Here is a 24,614-nt window from a genome sequence, read left to right on the forward strand (position 1 = left end):
AGACCATAAACCATAAAACTCCTAGAAGAGAGCAAAGGCAGTAATTTTTCTGACATGTCATAGCAACATTATTTCTAGCTATGTCTCCTACTACAAGGGAGACAAAAGCAAAAATAAACTGTTGGGACTACAACAAAGTTAAAAGCTTTTTCACGGCAAGGGAAATCAGAACCATCAACGAAACAAAAGACAACATACTGAATGGGAGAAGATAGCAGCAAATGATATATCTAATAATGGGTTAATACCCAAAATATATAAAGCACTTATACAGCTCAATACCAAAAAACCACACAATCCAGTTAAAAAATGGGCAGAAGACCTGAACAGACAGTTTTCCAAAGAAGATGTACAGATGGCCAAGACACACATGAAAAAAATGCTCAACGTCACTAATTACTGAAATGCAGATCAAAACCACAAAGAAATATCAACTTACACTAGTTAGAATGGCTAAAATCAAAATGACAAGAAATAACAAGTATTGGAGAGGATGTGGTGTGGAGAAGAAGGAACCCTGCGCACTGTTGGTGGGAATCTAAACTGGTGCAGCCACCACGGAAACAGTATGGAGCTTCCCCCCAAAATTAAAAATAGAAATACTATGAGATCCAATAATTCCACTAGTGGGTATTCACCCAAAGAAAATAAAAACACTAATTTGAAGGGCACCTGGGTAGCTCAATCAATTGAGTGTCTGATTTCGGCTCAGGTCATGAACTTGTGGTTCGTGAGTTCGAGCCCCACATCGGGCTCTTTGCTGACAGCTGGGAGTCCGGAGCCTGCTGGGATTATCTTTCTGTCTGTCTCTCTCTGCCACTCCATCACTTGTGTTCTCTATCTCAAAAATAAATATTAAAAACAATTTTTTTAAGTTGTTTTGTTTTCAAACAAGAATAATAAAATATTCACTTGCAATTTAAAAAAAAAAAAAAAAAAAAGCTGTTTCCTGGGACTCGCCCTGGACTGATGGTCAGATTCCTGCGAGCGCCTTCACGTTCTCTCAAAGCATCGTTTCAGAATTTTTAAAGGATGCTTCCACTGAGTTACCAGAGATTTCGACCTTCAGTCTTCTTTTCCTGGAATTTGATCAGTTTCACTTTCCAGTTCCCTTCCCTTTCACGGAGGCACTGGCTCGGAAGCAGGGAGAAAACATCAGCTGACGCGTCCCCCGCCCCCACGCCCCTTATATAGCTCCTTCAGCAGGGACTTGGGGCACACTCGGGACGTTTCCCAAGAACGGATCAGCTTGGGGCCCAGCTTTTCAGAACGGAAGAGGAGCAGGTTGCAGACATGAGGTCAGTGACATAGAAATGCGTAAGCGCCCCTCCCCCGATCTTGAAGGCAAATTGTAAACGGAGCTGCTGGGTGCAGGCAGGGTCCTGTGTTGTCCCGCGGCTTTTGGATGAACCGTGCGTTTATCGGTGTGGGCGCCTTTTATTTCCGGGTCTTTTCCCCGGAGTACACACACTGAGGCTTCCGGAGCTTCTAGAACTGCTCCTCCAGCTGGGAGCCCAGAAGAGGGAGGGCTCAGCAGGAGTGTTAGACCCGCTCAAGCACAGTTTGTGGATTCCAAGTTGGACCTGGGAGGAGTGATGGAATTACTCTTTATGGGCTTTTTTGTTGTTGTTTTCTTTGCAACGACTGAGAGGCTTTTTTTCTTGTCGTTTTAAAAAGAAGCATTTCTTTTCAGCAGATATTATTAAAGATGGAATTGGTAGCACAAACTCCACTCGTGTGTTGAGGAATTTTGCCCTGAAACGTTGGGTCAGTTCGAGGTGGGAAGTGGAAGAAATAATTCTTCCATGTGGGCATTTTTCCATTTCTTATATCAAAACAAAACCAGAAGCATAGAGTGTGTTTTTATTTCTGTGATGAGAGCTGGGGAGCAGCAAACAATTTGCTCTTCAAAACAGAACGACCTAATCTCTTGTTTAATAACAATCTAATCTCTAGTGATGGAAAGCAGGTCGGTGGCTGCCTGGGATGGTGGAGGGGGCTGGGGCTGGGTAGGAAGCAGAGTGGGGAATCTTTGGGAATGATGTCAATAGTCTGTAGGGAGAGAGTGGTGCTCGTTGCTTGTCAAAGCTCAAAGCTCATCAAACTCTACACTTAAAATGTGTGCATCTTATTGTATGTAAAGTATAACCTTAGCAAATTTGGGTTTTTGTTGGTTTTTTCGTTAAAGCATGTGAACATGCTTAAGTTCTGCCATTAGAGCCTCAGGAAAGATAGAGTTGAGAGAAGAAGAAGCCATTTTCACTCAAACACCAAGGGGAGGGAGGATCCCAGTGACCACACCCTGGGAAAGTCCCCAGGGCTCCTTTTCGGGAATGGGCCAGGTAAGAGGAAGTCACTGCCAAGTGCCTCAGGTTACCCTTTGCTGTGTAACAGGTTCCAAGTTATATATGTGTCTCCATGAGTGGGGTTAACCAGAAAGCCTGGCCCTGCCCTGCGCCCTGTTAGCCAGTTTGCCCCAAGAGGTTTTACAGTGGCCTGTGCTTAGGTGTGTCCAGAGTCACTGACTTGAGGAAGTCTGGGGGGTGGGGGTGGTAAGGGGTTCTCTGGACTCTGCTGGACCGGTGCCCACATCAAGTTGCCCTGTTCCCAGAGGCTATATAGGGCCAGGGCCAGGTGGGTCTGCTCCTCCCTGGCAGGACTAAAAATTGCCAAAGGGGAAAAACCACCTGGGGAAACACCTGCTATCTTCGGGCTGGCTGATGGGCACCCTCCTCTGCCCCACTCACTGAGGAACTCCGTGGCTGCCCCGTGCACTAAAACTTCTTTTAAAATCGTAACACTAATAGACCAGCGATTGTGAGGGTAACTCTTTCTGCGTGGTCAGCAGCTGGTAGTGCGCTCTGTCGAGGGCTTTCCGTGTGTTATTTCATATCACCTTCCCAATAGCCCTAGGAAGGAAGAACTGTGATTTTTATCAGCCTCATTTTCTATTGTTTATGAATGTAATTTATTGTCAAATTGACTTACATACAACAAGTGCCCTCCTCGATGCCCATCCCCCATTTTCCCCTCTCCTCCATCCCCCATCAACCCTCAGTTTGTTCTCTGTATTTAAGAGTCTCTTGTGCTTTGCCTCCCTCCCTCTCTGTAACTATTTTTCCCCCTCCCTTCCCCCATGGTCTTCGGTTAAGTTTCTCAAGATCCACATCTTGAGTGGAACATATAAAACATATAAAATCTGTCTTTCTCTGCCTGACTTATTTCACTTAGCACAATACCCTCCAGTTCCATCCACGTTGCTGCAAATGACATGGTTTCATCCTTTCTCATTGCCAAGTAGTATTCCATTGTATATATAAACCACATCTTCTTTATCCATTCATCAGTTCGTGGACATTTAGGCTCTTTCCATAATTTGGCTATTTTTGGAAGTGCTGTTGTAAACATTGGGGTACAAGTGCCCCTACGCATCAGCACTCCTGTATCCCTTGGGTAAATTCCTAGTAGTGCTATGGCTGGGTCATAAGGTAGTTCTATTTTTAATTTTTTGAGGAACCTTCACACTGTTTTCTAGAGTGGCTGCACCAGTTTGCATTCCCACCAACAAACAGGACAACCTGGAAGAAATGGACAAAATCCTACACGCCCACACACTACCAAAGCTCAAACAGGAAGAAATAGAAAATTTGAACAGACCCATAACTAGTGAAGAAATTGAATCAGTTATAAAAAGTCTCCCAACAAATAAGAGTCCTGGGCCAGATGGCTTCCCAGGGGAATTCTACCAGACATTTAAAGCAGAGTTAATACCTATCCTTCTCAAGCTGTTCCAAAAAATAGAAATGGAAAGAAAACTTCCAGACTCAGTCTCACTTTCTAGATGAGGAAAATGAGGCTCAGCAGCCAAGAGAGTAGGTGTCAGAGCAGAGTCCTTAGTGAGGTACCAAACTCTAGGGCCGAGCATCTTCTAATTCTGTGGACCAAATCCAAGAGGGTGGAGGCTCTTAATGCTTTTAATTGTGCTCACACTAGAGACAAGGGGCAGGAGTTAAAGGACTGGGCCTTCGAGATCCCTATTTGGAGAATGAGGACCACTCTCTTTGATGGAAACTCTTGGAGTGCACAGAGCCACACATTAGAGGAAGGTAAAAGCAGACCTCCCCAAGGCATAGTTTCCTACAATTTGGATGGAAGGAAAAAGGAAGATCATTCAGGACCATTTCCTCATAAGGAAATGAGGCTAAATAATGTGATTGCAGAAATATTCCAGACTAGGTCAAAGAGGTAACAGAACTCCAGGTGTCTTGTGGTCATTTTCGTCTCTTCTAGATTGTCTGCCTCGCTCTTTGATGTGCTACATTATCTCTGACAAGTAAGTGGGAAACTGCTTTTCAAAATCCCTCTAGAATAGTGCTTCTCAAAATGCGGGACAGGGGCTCCTCCAGGTACACAATTTCCCTGGTGCTTGTATGAATGCAGATTCCTGAGCCCGAGCCCACACCCAGATTTCAACAGAAGCTCTGAGAATAGGGCCTACATATATACGTATAATGCCTTCTTCCAAACCCTCAGTGTGTGTGGAACCCTGTTCCTGGTGGGAATGACCTCAGCTCTGACAATTAGGTTTCAGTTTCTCCTCAGTGGGAATCCTGATAGCATTGTATTGGTCTCATTGTCCTTTTCTGTTTGATAAAAGCATAGATCTCAGGGCTAGCTGGCATCCTGGTTGGAAGGCCCTTCAGCAGTTGCTTCTGATCCACAAGCAGAAAACAAAATCAGCCTGGACCCCAGCCTTTCAGAATTGAGGGAATAGCCATCATGAGGTAAAATGTTCCCTACTTTTCTGAAAGGAAGTTGAGAATTTCCCACAAATCTTCAGCCTTGCATGCAACTTCCTGAAGTATGTTGATGCAGTGCTTGCTTATAGATGAAATACACAATTATCTAATTTGATCATAAATCTCTCTTAGTTTTGTGGCCATTTCTGATTTACAGACACTGAGGGAAGTGCTTCCAGGAGAGCCGGGGATGGGGGGGGGGGGGGGTGGGAGGAGAAGAGACTGGCAGGTGGAAAGGGGCAGAGGGCCTGGAGGGCACCACTGTCCCTCAGGAGAGTTCTGGAGGTCCTGGTCCCTCTTTTGTTTCTTTTGTGAAAAGACTAAGTCAGTGAATTTTGTTGTGGTTGTTGTGGGTTATTTCAAAAGTGTGGTTACTTCTCTGCTAATGACTAAGCCAGCACTGCATTTCATAATGAGGTTGCTCTTACCCAAAGTTTGCTCTTTCAGAACTGAGAAATATGGTGAAGGGGCGGAAAATACGCCACCCCAAAATGTGCTGCTTTGGCATGTGGGTTATTTTGAGCCAAAGGCAACTGAGACCCAACAGACTCAAGAAAACGTTTACCTCTCTGTTAACTGCCTGAGAGAATTTAGATACGGGCCCTGACCCCAAAGGGAGCTGTTACCAGAGATAACTTTTTATCTGAAAGACTTACATGCACGGCAGGGCAAAAGGCTGAGTATCAACCGTCTACACTCATCTTTTTGGGAATTGCTCTCCACCGCTTTGAAATTCCGGGACCCAATCTACTACTTAGCTGAAGATGGCATTTGAGCCTCAACTGCCTGACTGCCTTTGGGCCTCATGCTTTTATGGGGCTCCTACACCTACAAAATTAAATTTTTCTTCCCTGTTCATCTGTCTTATGTCAACTTAATTATTAGACTAGCCAAAGAACCGAGAACAGTGGAAGGAAATTTTTCTGAGCTGACAATGTCTACCTGACACGCCCTCTTACTGACCTGCTAGGCGCCCCCTGTGGACTATGAACTGTCACAAACTGTAGCAAATATCCTATATCACAACTAACCTGAGTGCCCAGTTAGAACGCAAATTAGCAGGCCCTGCATTCCGAAATGCAGATTGAATAGATCAGAAACAAGGCCTAAACTTCATACATATACATATAAAGAGTGTTTAGAGCAACTTTCACAAACATATACAAGCTAAATTAGTAAGTGAGGAAGCCATGGCATATGGGGTATTGGTTTTTAAAAAGGGAATTGTATTTTTTATATTTTTTAATCAGAATTATCTTCAAATGTTTTATTTTGATCTACTCAGTTAATGATGTTAACATTATCATAAATATGTAATTACAGTGACATGTGTAAATATGTGAATTAACATATAAAAATATGTAATAAAAATCCAAAGAGGGGAGTGAGGAACAGAGTGTTTCATGTACCTAAACTACACAGAAGAAAAGGGATAAGAATTGCTAAAGTAATTCTATTCTTTTCTTTCAGCTTTATTGGGGAATAATTGGCACATAAAATTCTAAGATATTTAAAGGATACATCATAGTGATTCAATATACAAACACACTGTGAAAGGGCTCCCTTTTTCCATTAGGTCAGTTATCACCTCACATACTTGTGTTGTTTGTTTGTTTATTTTTGGTGAGAATATTGATGTTCTACTCTCTCCACAAATCCCAATTATATATACAATACCATGTTATTAATTATAATCACTATGTCATACATTAGATCTTCAGACCTTATTTATCTTACATCTGAAAGTTTGTACTTTTGGCAACCTCTACCTATTTCCACACTCCACCCCCCACAACCACTTTTCTACTGTTTCTATGAGTTTGACTTTTTTTTTTTTTTTTTTTTTTTTTTTTTAAGAATCCACAGATAAATGACATCATGCAGTATTTGTCTTTCTCTGTCTGGCTTATTTCACTTAGCAAGATCTCCTCATATTCCCTCCATGTTGACGCAAATGGCAGGATTTCTGTGTTTGTTTGTTTGTTTGTTTATGATTGAATGATACTGATCAGAAAAGATGCCTGATATGATTTGAGTCTCCTTAAATTTTAAGATTTTTTTTGTGGCCTAACATATGATCTGTCCTAGAGAATGTTCCATGTGCACTTCAGAGGACTGTGTATTTTGTGCTGTTGGATGGAATGTTCTGTAAATGTCTAAGTTCACCTGGCTAAAGTGTTGTTTAAGTTTGATGTTTTCTTATTCATTTTCTGTCTGGATGATCTATCCACTGTTGAAAAGGGATAGAGCAGTCCCTTATTATTACTGTATTACTCTCTATCTCCCTTCAGGTCTATTAATATTTGCTTTATATATTTAGGTGCTGGTGTGTTGGGTGCATAAACATTTATAAACATTATATCCTATTGTTGGATTGACCACTTTGTTGTTAATTAATGACTTTCTTTCCCTCTTTAACTTGAAGTCTATTTTGTCCAATATAAGTATAGCTGCCCCTGCTTTCTTTGGCTTTCATGGAATATCTTTTCCATCCCCTCACTTTCGTCTATGTGTGTCCTAAAAGCTGAAGGCAGCTTGTGTTAGGTCTTCTTTTACATCCATTCAGCCATTCTGTGTCTTTTGATTAGAGAATATAGTCCATTTATATTTAAAGCAATTGTGGATAGTTATAGACTTATAGCCTATAGACTATAGACTATTGCCATCTTGTTCATTGTTTTTCTGGCTGTTTTACAATTCCTTTATTTCCTTCCTTTTCTCTTGCTCTCTTTCTTTGTGATTTAATGCTTTTCTGTAGTAGTGGTGTGCTTCTATTCTTTTCTCTTTACCTTTTATGTATCTAGTACAGGTTTTTTCTTTGTGTTTACCATGAGGCTGAAATAAAACGTCTTATATTTATAACAGACCATTTTAAGTATATAACTTAAAAGTTTGAGTGCATACCTTTTTTTACTCCTCCTTCCCCCTACATTTTATGTTTCAGATGTCACAATTTATATCTTTTTAACTTTTCTATACATTAACAGATTATGGTGGTTATAGTTATTTTTTTAAAAAAAAACTTTTGTTTTTTAATCATTATACGGGATTTATAAGCAATTTACCTATCAAGCCAATAGTGTTTTAAAGCAAATCTCCTGGACTCCAGCTCCAAGTTTCATGTTTCTTCTTATCAAGATATCAGGACTCATGGTCCAATATACTTTTCTCCAAATCTTACTTCAAGGGGGTATCAGGTGTCAAATATATAATCAAATTGGAAATGTACAGAGGAAACCTTATGAAAAGTCAACAGAACTTAATTAAAATTTTCAATAAGTCTTATAATCATGAAGCCACTTACACAGTTGGCTCTCTTCCTGAACAAACTGCCCTTTGTTAGCATACATTCCTTAGCATGGCTAGCTCTAGCATTTGGTGAGGTGGTGGTAGGGATGGAGTATCCCTACGTGTTCCATCTTTGGGGCTGTCTCTCAGGTTCAGGAATATAGAGGGAGCTTTTCTACTTGCCCTACACTTCATGAGCCACTGACATCTCCTGAAGCTTATGTATAACAGGATTGGAATGTGTTTCATCTTGGAGAGTTGATGGAATATGTTTCATCTTTATCAATAAGGGCCTAAAATTTTAGTCTGGTAAGATCCCTCTGGTTTACTAATATTTCAGCCTGTGTCATCACCACGGGAAAAAAAAATAGCGAGATAGTGTTATCAAACTGGTGTTATAGCAAAAACAACCAAAGTCACCTGCTATTCTGCAGGCTCACTGAGAAGTTGGATGAATACACTCTATGGCTGATAGAGTGTTCACCTATTATTTCCAGGCACCTATATCTACAGATACATTCTACCGATCTGAAACTCGTGCCTTCCTCCAATGCCCTAATTGGGAAGTCAGCAAAGTTAACTAATGCTGAAACACAGAAATGCCTTTATTATGCCTTACTTGCATAACAGTTATAAACATATTTGTTCAGTGATCATCTTTACAACTTGCTCTTAATGTTTACTTTCTAATACTGGCTACCTTGAGTTATGATCTGTAGTCCTTCAAACAGGGCAGCTAGAATCACCACATGAAGCCAAACTGGAAAACCCTAGAATGGAGATAAAAGACATTGGCATTGTGGTACTCTAGCCAGGGACCTAGAGAATGATAAAGATGGCCAGGAATAGAGGCATGCACATAAAAGGGTATCTAGATAGACAGCAACTTCCCCCTTTTTCCTTGTCTTGGGTCAATTGCCTTGCCTCTGTGTCTTTCACTATAAGGCATTTCACATGTGATCACATTGGGTCCAGAAATGGCCTAGATGAGCATTGCTGGAGAGACAGACAGAAACTAGAGCAGCAGCAGTAGTGTGTGGACTGGTGCTGGTCCTTGGGAAAGTACAAATAAAGTCAGTGGCTCCTCAGTGAGCAAAATGTATTTTGACAAGTTAAAGAACTTCCCTTTATTCTCATTATATCTTTCTTATTTCTTCAGGGATAAAAATGCTTCTTTCTTTTTGTTTTTTAATCCAGTGTTGGCAAGCATAGGTGGTTGGTGTCTTTTGGAATACATTTTCTCCCATTGTCATGATTTTGCCAAATTTAAGTTGGCAGCCCTATTTGACTCAACTTCTTTATGACGTTGTGCTAGTCTGTGAAACCCAAAACTATGGACAACAACTGGGTTTAATGATTTCTGGAGGTTCTTAACTATCTTGTGGTGTCAAGAATCTACTAGTAGAAAAGGGGAGCACAAACTCAGTGAAACATCCTCCGAGTCCCAGGCAAAGAGTGATAGGAGAACACTTTGAGAACCTGGTAGTTTATCCAACTGAATAAGGCCAGTGATCTCCCTTGGCATCCTCCATCTACAAAACTCAGATATGTTGATTTTGCTTGTTTGTTCCTCAAAATTAATTCATTCTGTCTGGGGATCTGGCCTGTGACGGGAAGGCTGCCCCAATCAGACTGAAAGTGAGCGCCCATGGGTCTGTGTGAGTGACTGTAGGGAGATGGTGAAGATGAAGGGAAAGGGCTCAGTCTCCACAGCATGGTGTAAAACACCCCTGGGCTTCCTTCTCTTTATGTGGCTCCTTCTAACCAGTCTGTGGGCTTCTAGGCCAGAGAGAGCAAGGATAACTGACTTTACTTTGCCTTGGCATCCTTCAAAACTAACAAAGCGACACAAAGGAGTACCCCTGTAAAGGGTCATTGGATCCACCTTGCCCAGCATGTGAGGACTGAGCCCTGACTTCTAATGGAGCAGGACAAGAGATCCAGGTCTTCTCTCTGCAGTGCTCTCCTCCCACCCGCCCACCTCACCTTGCAGATCTGCCCACACAGTGGGAGGGACGTGCTCCATGGGCTCTTGCACAGAGCACAGCTACAGGCGGGTGAAGCAAGGGAGCGTGAGGAAGGTACCTCCTCTTCCGTCAAGGACAACGTAGGGTGCGCATTAGTCAGGGCTCTCCAAACAGGACCACTAGGAGATACATGTATGTCCATGTAAGCTGCTGGGAGGTGTCAGGCCCCACCCACCAAGGCTGGGAAGAGGCAGCAGGCATTTGCTAAAGGCAGTTGTTCCAGGCTCTTTCATGTGTTTGCTGACCAAGAAGTCAACCGTTCAGAGCACCACAATAGAGGAAACGCGGGCAGCCAACTATGGAGCTCAGACTGCATGAAGGGCTTTTTCTTCAGCTTCTACGTGAAGGTTAGGGCAGGATAGACTCCTGGATGGGGGACTCTTGGCTGTCCCACCATCAACTCTGCCCTGAACTGTAGTCACCGACTTCACTCAGATCATGAGTAGGCTCAAGTAGTGGATTCACAACGTTTGAACTCAACTAGTTTTTCTGTTACTTTGTCCATTTGCCAACAGCGAAAACAAACTGGATCTTCAGCTTTATCCCCATTTCTTGAAAGGGAAGAGCCTTTATACAACCGGACATATTTTTTTGGTTTTCCTCACTGAGAATTTTAACCCTCTTTTTTCTTCTTTCTATAACAATTTCTAAACATGCTTATTTTTACCTACTCTTTTCTCTACTTTCAGTAAAATAAAGATTAAAGATTCTTACCTACTGCTGGTTTAAAATATATATGTGTGTATGTATATATTTATATATACATATATACAAAATACATGTGTATATATATTTATAGATACATACCATATTATAAATATATATTACGAATATAGTATTTATATATAGTATACTATACACACACACACACACACACACACACACACACACACACACACAAAATGAAAGAGATTTATTCTCAGGAATTGGCTCACATGATCATGGAGGACGAGGACCATAATCACGGGTCACTGTCCACAAGCTGCAGACCCAGGAGAGCCAATGCTGTAATTTCAGTCTGGGCCAAAGGCCTGAGAGCTGGAGGGACAATGCCATAGGCTGAGGTCCAAGTCTGAGGGCCCGAGAACCAGGAAGGCCGATGTACAGGCTCCAGTCTAAGGGGAGGAGAAGACACATGTCCAGCTCACACAGCCAGGCAGACAATTCACACTCCCTCTGCCTTCTTGTTGTACTCAGACCCTCACCAGACCGGGTGGTGCCCAGCCAACACTGGGGAAGACAGTCTGCTTTACCCCTGCCTCCTGAGTCAGATGCTGGTCACAGACACACCCAGAACTGATGTTAGACTCGAAGTCTGGGCCTCCCACAGCCCGGGCAGATTGACACACAAACTTAACCTGTAACTGCATCCCAGGCCGCGGTGCCTGGCAGGTGCACATCGCAGTGACCGTGTCTATTTTCTCCACAGTGAGGTCAACAAGAATTCTCTGGAAAAAATCCTCCCACAGCTGAAATGCCATTTCACATGGAACTTACTTAAAAAAGATGGTGTCTCGCGTGATCTAGAAGACAGAGTGTGTAACCAGATTGAATTTGTAAATGCTGAGTTCAAAGCTACAATGTACAACTTTTTGGCCTACATAAAACACTTCAATGGTCACAACGAGGCCGCCCTGGAGTGCCTACAGCAAGCTGAGGAGCTGGTCCAGCGAGAACACTCTGATCGAGCAGAAATCAGAAGGCTGGTCACCTGGGGAAACTATGCCTGGGTCTACTATCACCTGGGCAGACTCACAGATGCTCAGATCTATGTGGACAAGGTGAAACAAGTATGCGGGAAGCTTTCAAATCCATACAGTATGGAGTGCCCTGAGCTTGACTGTGAAGAAGGGTGGACACTGCTAAAGTGTGGAGGAAAGCACAATGAAAGGGCCAAGGTATGTTTCGAGAAGGCTCTGGAAGAGAAGCCCAACAACCCAGAATTCTCTTCTGGACTGGCCATCGCAACATACCGCCTGGATAGTAAACCACAGAAGCCATTCTCTGTCGATGATCTGAAGCAGGCCCTTGAGCTGAATCCCGACGATCAGTATGTCAAAGTACTCTTGGCCCTGAAATTGCAGAAGATGAATGAAGAAGCTGAAGGGGAGCGGTTGGTCCTAGAGGCCGTGGAGAACACTCCTTGTCCAGCAGATGTCCTTTGCAATGCAGCCACATTTTACAAAAATAAAGGTGATCTAGACAAAGCTATTGAACTGTTTCTAAGGGCATCGAAATCCATTCCAAACAATGGTTACCTGTATCACCAGATTGCATGCTGCTATAGGGCAAAAGTCAAACAGATTCAGAGTGCAGGAGAATCTGAAGCTGGCAAGAATGGAGAGAAGATTGAAGAACTAAAGAAACATGCTATTGACTATGTGATCAAAGCTATTGAGAAAGGAGTAGATCCACTGTATGCATATTCTGATGTCACCGACCTCCTGGAAAGAGAAGACTGTTTTCAGACAGCTTTCAGTAAGGAGCTCCCCAACACTGGGAGGCTACAACCCCACCAGCACTATTGCAACTTTGAGGGGCATCATGGGAAGTCTGAAGACACTTCTGTCCAACGTGATTTAGAGGGTGTGCCCACAAGCACAAAACCAGCTGAGAAGGGAGAGACGAAGTGCCCACCACAGAACATAGCTGGAAATCAGCTTCCACAAAATGCACCCAATTCTTGGTATCTCCAAGGATTAATCCACAAGCTGAACGGAGAGCTGCTTCAGGCAGCCGAATGTTATGAGAAGGAACTGGGCTACCTCTTAAGGAACAGCCCTACCGGCATAGGCAGCTTTTTCCTGCCGTCCCCTGAGCTTGAACAAGGCAGTGAGGAAGCAGGCCGGGGCCCACACAGCCCCGTTCTCAGAGCTCCCCCAACCCTGAGCTGAAACACAGAGGAGGGACGGGAGCACAGTCAGGGAGCGTGGGGTGCTGGTCTCGCTTATTGCTTTAGGGCACATCTGAGGAGTTGTTTCCTCGTGTCTGTCTCCCCTGTGCATATCAGCCACACACACTTCCCTAGTCCGCAGGTCTTATAACAAAATTAGCAGTGGAAACAGTGCTTCAGGCCTGCATGCTGCTGAGTAATTCTCAGTCTGCACTCGGTTCACCGGATAGCCCCCATTTCTGCCCTTCTTGCCAAGAGTCTTAGCTCGCCGCTGCCTGCTCCCAGGTCTCCCGCCCTCTGCCCCACTGCTATCTAGCCTTCTGGACCCCCTGAAAGACCACCTTTTGACTAATCCTGGAATATTCCTTCTGTCTGACTCTTGGCTTCAGCCACGTATATATATTCCTGATTGTGATACTACAATAAATATGTATTCTTGATAGCGATGCTACAATAAACCTTAAAATTTTGACTCAGGATTAAGCAGTTGTGTGCTTTGCATGTGTGACTGAGAGTACTATTAATTCCCAAAGTTTCTCTTCGGGACACTGTCTAGGGACAGTGGGTAACTGCTACAGCCATACCATACTACTGTCAACGTGCCCTTGTTAGCTAACACTCCCCTGTAGCCGGCCTGCCCTTGGCCATGGGAACTCTCTCTCTTATTCCAGTCCAGGGGCCCCAGCGGAGTGCAGTGCCCAGCCAGCAGCTTCTGCAGGGTTGCTGTGCACCCAGCAATGCCTGGACAGTTGCCCTCCTGATGGTGTGTAAGAGGTGCCAGTACTAGGCTGGCTATAGAGACAGAGATCTTCACCCGCCCGACGGTATGAAAATATTCAAGTAGTCCCTCCCAGCTGCGGAGACCCACAGGCTTGTGCACCATGCAGCTAGGAGATGTGCCGAGGACCCTGTCCACCTCTCCTCAACCCATTACAAGGCCTGCATCCGTATGCTTCTCTAGTGGTATCATCCGATTGTCTGGGTGCAGAGGAAGATTGTTAGGCACCAGATCCCAGACAAGACAGAGGGACTGGCAATCCCACCTCCTTTGTGAGTGGGCAGTCAGAAATTTGACTCTTTCCTTGTGCAGAAGGGGAATTCTGGGAAGGTGTTTCATAAGCCACATTGGCTGTAAAAGCAGCAGACTTCAGTGAGGCTGCCCCCCACCCCTGAATTATCTGTTGGCTCCAGCAAGGCTGGGAGAGCCTCCAAGTGCCCAGCAGTGAATTGCTGCCTCCTGGCCAGCCTTGGCCTGGAGCAGCCCGTTCCAGAGGGGTTGCTGGGCCCAGGTAAAGAATATTAGCATGGAAACCAACATTGAAAGCGTGGAAGAACATGGAAGGGTGGCTGGGAGTAAGGTGGAGACTGGCAACAGGTACAGCTCTGGGGTAGGTGAGGAATTGCCCATCTATATGCAAACACACATGCTCAAGGACACAAAGATTTTGAATACTGGTGGCGAAGGAGGACATTGGAAGTTTCTCCAACAGGGGTACCTGGTCCCATCCCCGGAAATTACACACAGCTGATTGACACAAGGATCGTGGCCACCTACCTACCCTGTCCCTCCATGCTCAGGGTCCCATCCGCCTTCCAGATGGTGCTAAGGCTCCCAGAATTGCTGTTGATCTGTCCTGACCTACATACCTAGGCTTTGATTTATTTTGCTGCCTGGACAATTTTATGGAAAAGATGCCTCTGCACCCACAATCTACTGTTGTCTGAGGGAACGTCCACAATCTGCACTTCCTTGTGTGTGCCCCTGATCTCACACAGCCCCGCCTCTGGAGACCCAGAGGGAATAAGAAATCGCTGGTTTTTCACAGACATCCACTCCTTACTACCTGGGGCCATACCCAACCCTACCCAACTAGTAACTCGGTGGGGACTTAGAACTTCTCGACCAGTGCCATTTTACCACCTAGGCTGTGGGGCAGGCTTGACTGGTGGCCACATAGCATGTCTTAGCAGATTCTAGGGCTGTCCACAGAAGAGACAATTGGAGGAACGGAGTCTGTCTCCACAGGGGAAACCATGGGCTCCTCCCCTCAGGTTTATCAGCTCCAGGGAAGCATGGACTCTGTCTCCTTTGCTCACAACTATATGCCCATTCCAGCAGTGCCTGGAATGAACTGAGCTCTCAAAAAATTTTGAACACATTGTCTCCATTGACAGCTATGACGTTGCCATTACCACCAGCTCAGTGGCTCACTGTGTGAGCTCACCTCTTCTAAAACAACTTCTCTGAATCCTAGGGGAGGGTTCTGGGAAAATAAAAGAGTAAGTGTCCCAAACTACAAAACAGTAACAATAAAAGCATGGCAGGTTTCTGTACTGGCCTCTGAACTATGTTCTAGGATCTGTGCTAAGCCCATTGCTAGCATCTAAAACCAGTGTGGAAGGTATGAGGCTCAGAAAGGTTTGGTAACTCGTCCAAGGCCACACAGCTAGAAAGAGGTATCGCTGGGACTCAAGTCCATAGCTGTGTGAACCAAGACGCTCTGCTCACATGCATTTCTGTACTTTCTCACATGCTGTGTCCTCAGTCTGTTGGCACAACCAAGAGGTTTCAGGCTCTACCGTGAGGGTAGACCCCTGACTTGTGTCTCCTCCTATCAGTTCCTCCACTTAATCCAAACCCCCCTCCCCCACACTCCCATGTGTGATTCCGGAATCTCCTGGCTTTCCATTTTACTCCTCTTTCCCACTGTCTTTTGTAATCCAGTGTCAGATTTTTTTAATTCATCCTGATACGGCAAATTCACAGGACCTTGACAGTGGTAATGCTCCTCAAGCTACATGCAAAGGAATTTAGAATTACGTCCACGCAGGGCTGCACCGGCCTCTCCAGAACCACCAGCAGCTGACACAGTGAGCTCCGTTTTGTAAAAGTTGGGCCTGGACAGCCAGGATCTCTTAAATGCACGGGGAATACTTTCCTTGGACTTTAAGATTTTCCTCTGCAGTCCATTTTTTATTCATTCTCATAGGAAATTGGGAAGGGTGGAGAGAGAGCCACACTCAGCAAGTCTTGGCCTGTCCTTCCTCCCCCTTGCTCCACTAGATGGAGTGACTGTTCCCTAACTGCCTGCTGTATTGTGTTCTCCAATGAGAATTCTAGGAAGTTGGCATCAGAGTCCCCAAGATACCACCTGGGTCCGGTGATTCACTAGAAGGACTCACAGGACGCAACATACGGTCCTATTCATGGATTAGACTTATTACAACAAAAGGATACAACAAAAGCAAAATCAGCACAGGGAAAGAGTGCATGGGGTGAAGGTCAAAGAAACCAGGCACAAATCTCCCAGATTCTGTCCCAGTAGAATCAAACAGGATGTGCTTAATTCCTCCAGTATCGAATGTCACACATCTGAAGCTAGTTGGAGCCTCAGTGCCCAAGGGTTGTATCGGGGACCAGCCACACGGGCACCCCCTGCTTAGCACATATCAAAATTCCAGACTCCCAGAAGGAAAGCAGGTGTCGGCATTAACCAGATTGTTTGCACAAACCGTTTACGCACAGCAAACCAGCCTGATCAGTTAGAGAATGGTGGGAGTGTTCCAAAAATCCAAGTTCCCAGATGTCAGCCAAGGACAAACCTTGCAAGCAGGTCTTTCTAAGGATCATAGTCTAAGGCCTGATATGTTAACCCTTTTCTGTACAGTTTATGAGTGCCACCAATGACTCCACAGGCACCAGGCACCCCAGGTATCTATCCCCTTACCCTTCATTCCCAAACAATGCTTTCACCATGTTTCAGTGAGTCAGGGTCCTTCAAGCATGCAGTGAGGGGACCCACGGCCACCCTCAGGTTTGCCCATATGTTAAAAGGACTCCCAGACTCAGCATGCAGCCATAATTACAGGTAAGTTATATTATAGTGTAAGGGAAGAAAACAAATCTTTTCCCCCTACAGTACTCCCAGGTTCTCCAGCAGGGGCCCTGCAAATTAGACTGACGACAGATTAGCAAGAGAAAAATAGCTGCTTATTAACTGGTATATCCACACACATGGGGGAACTCAGGGATGCATAACTCAAAGGGGTGGATAGAACTAGAGCTTCTATAGTGCAGGGGAGGAAAAATCTTTCTCCCTCTACCCTCCTATATTCAATGGCTGGGCTCATGAGTCAGTTAGACAAGAGCCAGGTTAGTAAGAGAAAAAATAGGTTTAATTACATACATACACACAGGAGTTCACAAGGAAAACATCGCTTCCAGAGGTGCCAGATGACTGAGGCTTATAAACCATCATGCAGGGTTGATAAGTCATTGGCAGACCTAATTCCCTTCAGCTCATATTCAAACCTGACATAATGAATTTGCTGACATCATGTCAATGAATTTTTCCTTTTATTAAATTTTTTTAATGCTTATTTATTCTTTTTTGAGAGAGACAGAGAGACAGAGCATGAGTGGGGAAGGGGCAAAGAGAGGGAAACACAGAATCCAAAGCAGGCTCCAGGCTCTGAGCCATCAGCACAGAACCTGATGTGGGGCTTGAACTCATGGACCATGAGATCATGACCTGAGAGGAAGTCAGACACTTTACTGACTGAGCCACCCAGGCGTCCCATCAATGAAGTTTTCTAAGACTTCATGGCCTCTAAGACGTCTGTCTCCGTAAACATGTGGAGCCCAGAGGGGACAGAGGTCACTGAAGTGGGATGCTGTAGGGGCTGCACCAAGCACAGAACAGCCTGGAATGATGTTGACAATGCTGAACTTTACCTGAGCCCTGTGCTTCTAGACAAAAGCCACGGTCAAAAAATCTGCCCACCCCCAACTTTGGTGTCTGAGAATGTGGGGAGTTTAGCTAAGCTACTCCATGTTATTGCTGTCTCGGTATCCATTTTGTTTGGCCAAGGAGCCTGAGTGGGGCGTTGAACTAACATTAGTCTTCATGTGCAAGTACACGCCCTAGATAGCAGCCTACAGAATTACAAGCAAATGTAGGTTCCTGATATGATATCTCCCAGCAGCCTGTCTGAGCAACAACCTTCCTGGCCTCCTGGGGCCTTCCCCTTCTGCCCTCCTCCCCTTAGAGAAGCCCCTGTGGAGCTGACCGAAACCCCACTCTTTTGAGTTTGAAGGGACCATTACGAACCTACGCCCAGAACCCCAAAGCATTTCACTCACAGCCTATGATAAACGCTTCCTCTCTGCCTGCAGCCTGCCTTGACATCCCTATCATGTGGTGTCAGGACCTGTGAGGAATAAACCTGTCCAGTTCAACTTCTCTTGTGGTCTTCTGTGAAACTGCAGAGAAACACCCTTTTCCGTATTACTTAGATAAAACTCGGGATGGGACCCCTGTCTCCCTCTGTTGAGGCCACAGACTCTCCAGATTCTCATTCTGCTTCTCCTAAATGATCATCTGAATTATTTGTTCCCGTGATCAATCAGAACAAAGTGCCTGTACATTTAATCAGACTGACTAGAGGTTTATCAATTTTGTTAATTCTTTCAAAGAACCAGCTCCTGGTTTCATTGATCTGTTCTACTGGGGTATTTTCATTTTTGTTTTGGTTTGTTTTGGTTTGTTTTTGATAGCTTTGATTTCGGCTCTAATCTTTATTATTTCCCTTCTTCTGCTGGTTTTGGGTTTTACTTGCTGTTCTTTTTCCAGTTCTTTAAGGCGTAAGGTTAGATTGTGTATCTGAGACCTTTCTTCTTTCTTTAGGAAGGTCTGCATTGCTATATACTTCCCTCTTATGACTGCCTTTGCTGCGTCCCAGAGGTCTGGGGCTGTGGCGTTATCATTTTCATGTACTTTTTAATTTCCTCTTTAACTTCTTGGTTAACCCATTAATTCTTTAGTAGGATGTTCTTTAATCTCCAAGTATTTGTTGTCTTTCCAAACTTTTTTATTACGGTTCATTTAGAGTTTTGCTATGAAACTCTTTATTGTGGTCTGAAAATATGCACAGTATATCTCAGTCTGTTTGCACCTTTTGAGGGCTGATTTGTATCCCAGTATGTGATCTATTCTAGAGAATGTTCCATATACACATGAGAAGAATGTGTATTCTGCTGCTTTAGGATGAAATGTTCAGAATATATGTTAAGTCCATCCGGTCCAGTGTGTCATTCAAAGCCGTTGGTTCCTTGTTCATTTTCTGCTTAGATGTTCTGCCCATTGTTGTAAGTCAAAATGCCTATAAATTTAACTTGGCCAAATCTCTCTCTTTCCCCACGAGACCCTTAAGTCTGACTCACCCCCAAGGCTAAACAAGTATTGGAAGGCCAGACAATCCCTCTCAAAGCTTGGCTGACAACAAGGAAAGAGACTTCCTGATCTCTCCACCCTCTCCCTTCTTCCCTGACACCCAGTTTCTAGAAGTTTCTAGAACACCCAGTTTCTAGCCTTGTTTGCACCTCTATGTAAAGGAAAAGCCCTCTTCTGACTAAACCTTTCAGACATTAGCAGATCTTAAGATCAGAACTGTCTCCCTCCCTTATTGCAAGTCGTCTTCTTTTTTTTTTTTTTTTTTTCACTTAATAAACTCAATTTCTTAGAGCCCTTTTGGACATATAGAAAAATGTGCAGGAAGTACAGAGTTCTAATATACCTCCCTCCTCCACACCCTCACCCCTCCTACAGTTTCCCCTATTATCAACACTTTGCATTTGTGCGTATATTAGCTCCAACTGATGAACCAATATTGATACTTTATTCCTAACTAAAGTCCACAGTTTACATTAGGGCTCACTCTTTGTATTGAGCACAACATCACCCATCTACCATTGCTCTATCATCAGAAGAATTACATCGCCCTAAAAACGCCCTGTGCTCCAACAATACCACTTCCCCTAAAGCCTTGGCAAACACTGATCTTTTTACTATTCCTATTGTTTGGTTCTTTCCACAATGTCATGAAGTTGGATGTACAGGGTATAGCCTTTTTAGGATGCTTCTTTCACATAGCAATGTGCATTTAATGTTCCTTCATGTCTCCTTTAGCTTAAGAGCTCATTTGTTTTCACTGATGAATAGCATTCCATTCTGTGGCTGGACCACAGTTTGTTTATCCCCTCACCTGCTGAAGAACATCTTGATTACTTCTAATTTTTGGCACCAACAGGAGTACCAAATAAGCCAACTCACTGAGAGGAAGTGGGTATAATCCAGCTCTGCACCTCTGCTTCTTTGAGTCCGATCCCCAGGTGGTATCTTGCCTGTCCTAGGAAAAGTGAGGGGCTAGATCTCACCTACAGACCATGGAACAACTGACGATGTTCAGGGGGTATAAGTGCCAAGCCACCTGAAACAAACTCATGCCTGACCGGACAGTAAGGGCAGATCCACACAGCGAGGCCCCTGTCATGTAAAATGTCCCATTTCCAGAGTCCCAATCTGGTGGTCGGCTGGCACTTTCACAGTTACATATTCCTCTTATCTGCTTCTGCACGTTTACTGTGACTTGAGATACAAGTGCTGGTTTGGCGATCCTTCTGGAAGCCTTAGCATGTGCAGCTAGCATCACTGCACCTTTGCATAAGTAGCCTCAAAACCGCCAGGGCCTGGCCTGGCCACTGCATATCTTCTTAGGAGTATTCTCTAAGTGGGGAGCCAGCAGGACTATGATTCTTCAAAATACTTCAGCTGAAAGATTGAGAGTTAACCCAAGAAGGTGTTTTCAAGAAGAGAGAAAGAATCCTTCCTCTGTGATTATAAAGCAACCAACACCTACTGCTTTTGTTAAAATTAAATGCTCATGGATCTGTCTCCCACCTAGATGGCAAGTCACCTGAGAAGAGGAAATCTGTCATATCCATGTCCCAACAGAGCGCCTGACATGTAACTAATGGTCATTCATGGCTTGCAGACTTTAGAAATGGGTAAGGAAGGAGCTCATGGCAACGAAGGCCGCCTTGGACATGCCAACAGCTCTGGGCTGAAGCAATAATATAGAAGCTCTCTGAACAGAAAGAAAGAGACCCACACAGCCCGACGCTATCAGCAAGGCCTCGGTGGTGCTGGACAGCGCCCCACAGCCAGGACCCTGTTCCCCTGTCCCACATGCACATTATATCAACATCAGACAAGGCCACCCTGACACCATGAGAGACCAAAACAAAAACAAGGCCACTCCATAAAACATGTCTGAACACAGACAAAAAAGATGAATGCTGCCCAAATGGGTCCTACACTGACCCAACACCAGGTGAAGTTCTCCCCACATTTCCTCTGACAGCATTAGTGGTGCACTGCAACGTTGAGGAGAGAAGGGTTTTGCAGGGCTGAGGGTGGGGCTAAAATTGTTTTGACATTAGCAGAATTAATCCCTTTCAAGTTGCCTTTTAGACTACGTGTAACCTACCTGTTGGGGCCATAAAGCGATGAGCGTTTCCTCAGGGTTTTTAGGCCAACCTGCTCTCTGTCCTAATGACGCGACCACAAGAACCCAGGGAGGCAACAGATAGGGGGAGGCAAGGACACTGGAAGGTATCATTTGACCATTCAAGTGCTGGCTCCATTTCTATTAGACTGAATGCTCCTAAAAATACAAATAATTGTTGTCTACTTTTTACAGTGACGAATCAAACGGGAATCCCATTGAAGATAGCCTGGTTCAGCTGAGATGCCACTTCACCTGGGAGCTGCTAGTTGAAGACACTGAGATGCCCGATTTAGAGAACAGGATCCTGGATGAGATTGAGTTCCTAGACACCAAATACAACGCGGGCATACACAACCTGCTGGCCTACGTCCAACACCTGAAAGGCCAGACTCAGGAGGCCCTGGGGAGCCTGAAGGAAGCCGAAGACCTGATCCAGCAGGAACACGGCGACCGATCGGCTGTGAGAAGCCTGGTCACCTGGGGCAACTACGCCTGGCTGTATCACCACATGGGCAGGCTGGCGCAGGCCCAGACTTACCTGGCCAGGGTGGCGAACACTTGTGAGAAGTTTGCAGCCCCCTCCTGCTACAGGCTGGACTGTCCTCAGATGGACTGCGAGGAAGGGTGGGCCTTGCTGAAGTGTGGAGGAAAGAACTACGAGCGGGCCAAGGCCTGCTTCGAGAAGGCTCTGGCAGCGGAGCCCGAGAACCCTGAATTCAGCACTGGGTATGCAATCACCATCTATCGGCTGGACGGCCTCAACAAAGCGACCCAGGTCAGCGACGCATCTTGTCTGCAGCCTCTAAAAGAGGCCATCAGGCTGAACCCAGAAGACGCGTACATTAAGGCTCTGCTCGCCCTGAAGCTTCAGGACGTGGGCCAAGAAGCCGAAGGAGAAAAGTACGTCGAAGAGGCACTGACCAACATGTCCTCGCAGACCTACGTCTTTCGATACGCGGCCAAGTTTTACCGCAGGAAAGGCGCTCTGGATAAAGCTCTTCAGCTCTTAAAGAGGGCCCTGCAGGCCACGCCCTCCTCCGCTTTCCTGCATCACCAGATGGGGCTTTGTTACAAGGCACGCATGATCCAAATCAAGAGAGCGGCAAACTGGCAGCCCAGAGGACGGGATAGAGACAATGTCCACAGACTGGTTCACTTGGCTATATGTGAAATTCAAAAGACTCTGATGCTAAGGCCCACATTTGAGTTGGCTTATGTTGAACTGGCTTACATGTATGCAGAAATAGGCCAACACACAAAGGCTGAGGACGCCTTTCAGAAAGTGTTGCACATGAAGAACATCAACGATCATCTGCAACAAGAGATTCATTACTGCTATGGCCATTTCCAAGAACTTCATAAGATATCTGTGGATAAAGCAATCACCCATTATTTAAAAGGTCTCAAAATAAGAAGCATCTCCCGCACCAGGGAGAAAATTCTCAGCGCCCTAGAGAAGTTAGCTAAAAGACATATTCATCAGAATGTACGTGTGGTGGAAAGTTTCAGCATCCTCGGGCTCATCCACAGATTGAAAGGGGAAGTGAGTGAGGCCCTGGTGTGTTATGAGAAGGCTCTCAGGCTGGCTGCTGACTCCAACACCATGGTCTGAAACAGAGGTCACCATTACTTGTTTAATGTCATAACTAAACATAGCCAACACCTTCCTGATCGCTGCTTTCAGGAACATGTGACATGCTGAAATACAAGAGATGATACAACACAGGCTGTGCTGCCTGCTGAGCGCCGCCCCCCACCCCACCATTTTCTTTCCCCTCCCGTCCATGTGTAACACATCCCTGTACTCATTGGCCAAGGTCGGTTGATGCTTTGGGGGGCACCTATCACCTGCTAGACCAACGGAAGCTCTTTTCCCTACGGCTTTGCACGGGGAAAGGGCGCATGGGTGGCTTCCGTCCTCCATCCGCCCGGTCTCCGAAACAGAGGAGTCTTAAACAGGGAAGATTTCAGCCCCTCCTGGGCCCAGCACACCGGTCACACGCCAGTGTAGCTCTGTGCACACGCCCCTGTCTCTGCAGGCGCACACACACAGGACGTCCGTGCCTTGGTCCGAAGCCACTTCCGCTGGTTGGCTCACACACTCAAAGCATGAATTCCTGGAGACAGTCATCCGGAGCCAAGAGCATGGGCTGCTCATATACACATGCACCACGTGTATCTCTCTCCACACACACTGATCCTGGAGCTCACACAGGCCCATTCCTGCGGACTTGTGCACATACACATTCTGTATTTGGAAAATTCCTGACACTGTAACCCAGTCAGAAGTTTAAAAACAAAAATTAAAAAAAAAAAGATTTACTTTTCATGTGGCCGGGCGTGCTGACCTACCAGATCTAAAAGCAAAGCAAATGAGCAAAGATGAAAGAGAAAAGAGAAGGGACTTCAGAAGGTCACTAGAGTGTTCCAGTCCCGGTGTCCATCTCCCAAGGCCTTCCCACAGCCAAGAACTGCTGGCCAGGAAGCCAAGTCTATAACCTCATAAGAAACTCAAACATTTCGGGACACGTTTGTCGAGCCACCGGCAATCGCAAAGAATCTGTGCATTCCAAACACGTCGCTGGACGTGTACTTACCCTAAGAAAAATTAAAATGTACCGGGGAAAGACAAATAAAAGAAAAGCCCATTTAGGAGGTGCAAGCCACAAGTGACAAATACATTAATGTAGTTTTTAGGTGCTGGCCCTTGGAGTGCACCATATAATCTTCTTTTTCCCTAAGATATTTTCTCCAAAAGCATTCAGTAAAGTTAGCAACTTGGGAAGCTAACAAAGTCTTTGAGTGAGTTTTATTAGTGAGATTTTTAAAAGGTATATATTCCAGGGGCACCTGGATGGCTCAGTCAGTTAAGCATCCGACTTCTGCTTAGGTCATGATATTGGGCTCATGGGTTCAGGCCCCGCGTCCAGCTCTGTGCTGACAGCTGGGAACCTGCTTAGGATTCTGTGTCTCCCTTTCTGCCCCTCCCCTGCTTGCACTGTCTCTCTCTCTCTTTCTCAAAAATAAATGTTAAAAAAAATTCTTTTTTAAAAAAAAAGATGTGTATTCTTGGGGCACCTGGGTGGCTCAGTCAGTTAAGCATCCAACTCTGGATTTCAATTCAGGTCATGATCCATCGGTTTGTGAGTTCAAGCCCCGCATCAGTCTCCGTGCTGACAACGCAGAGCCTGCTTGGGATTCTTTCTTCCTCCTTTTCTTTCTCCCTCCCCGGCTCAAGCTCATGCTCTCTCTCAAAAT

The 24,614-nt window shown here is 45.1% G+C and overlaps 2 protein-coding genes across 2 annotated transcripts; both read left to right on the forward strand.

Moving 5' to 3' along the window:
* Positions 1–1,218: 1,218 nt before the first annotated feature.
* On the forward strand, positions 1,219–24,202 carry LOC122201680 (interferon-induced protein with tetratricopeptide repeats 1B-like). The gene is made up of 2 exons (XM_042907566.1): positions 1,219–1,298; positions 21,549–24,202. Exons 1-2 carry the CDS (start codon positions 1,294–1,296, stop codon positions 22,966–22,968), a joined length of 1,425 nt encoding a protein of 474 aa, XP_042763500.1. The 5' UTR covers positions 1,219–1,293; the 3' UTR covers positions 22,969–24,202.
* On the forward strand, positions 1,220–13,503 carry IFIT3 (interferon induced protein with tetratricopeptide repeats 3). The gene is made up of 2 exons (XM_042907565.1): positions 1,220–1,298; positions 11,544–13,503. Exons 1-2 carry the CDS (start codon positions 1,294–1,296, stop codon positions 13,006–13,008), a joined length of 1,470 nt encoding a protein of 489 aa, XP_042763499.1. The 5' UTR covers positions 1,220–1,293; the 3' UTR covers positions 13,009–13,503.
* Positions 24,203–24,614: the final 412 nt, after the last annotated feature.

This window comes from Panthera leo, chromosome D2 (assembly GCF_018350215.1).
Source record: "Panthera leo isolate Ple1 chromosome D2, P.leo_Ple1_pat1.1, whole genome shotgun sequence".
Classification (NCBI taxonomy): domain Eukaryota; kingdom Metazoa; phylum Chordata; class Mammalia; order Carnivora; family Felidae; genus Panthera; species Panthera leo.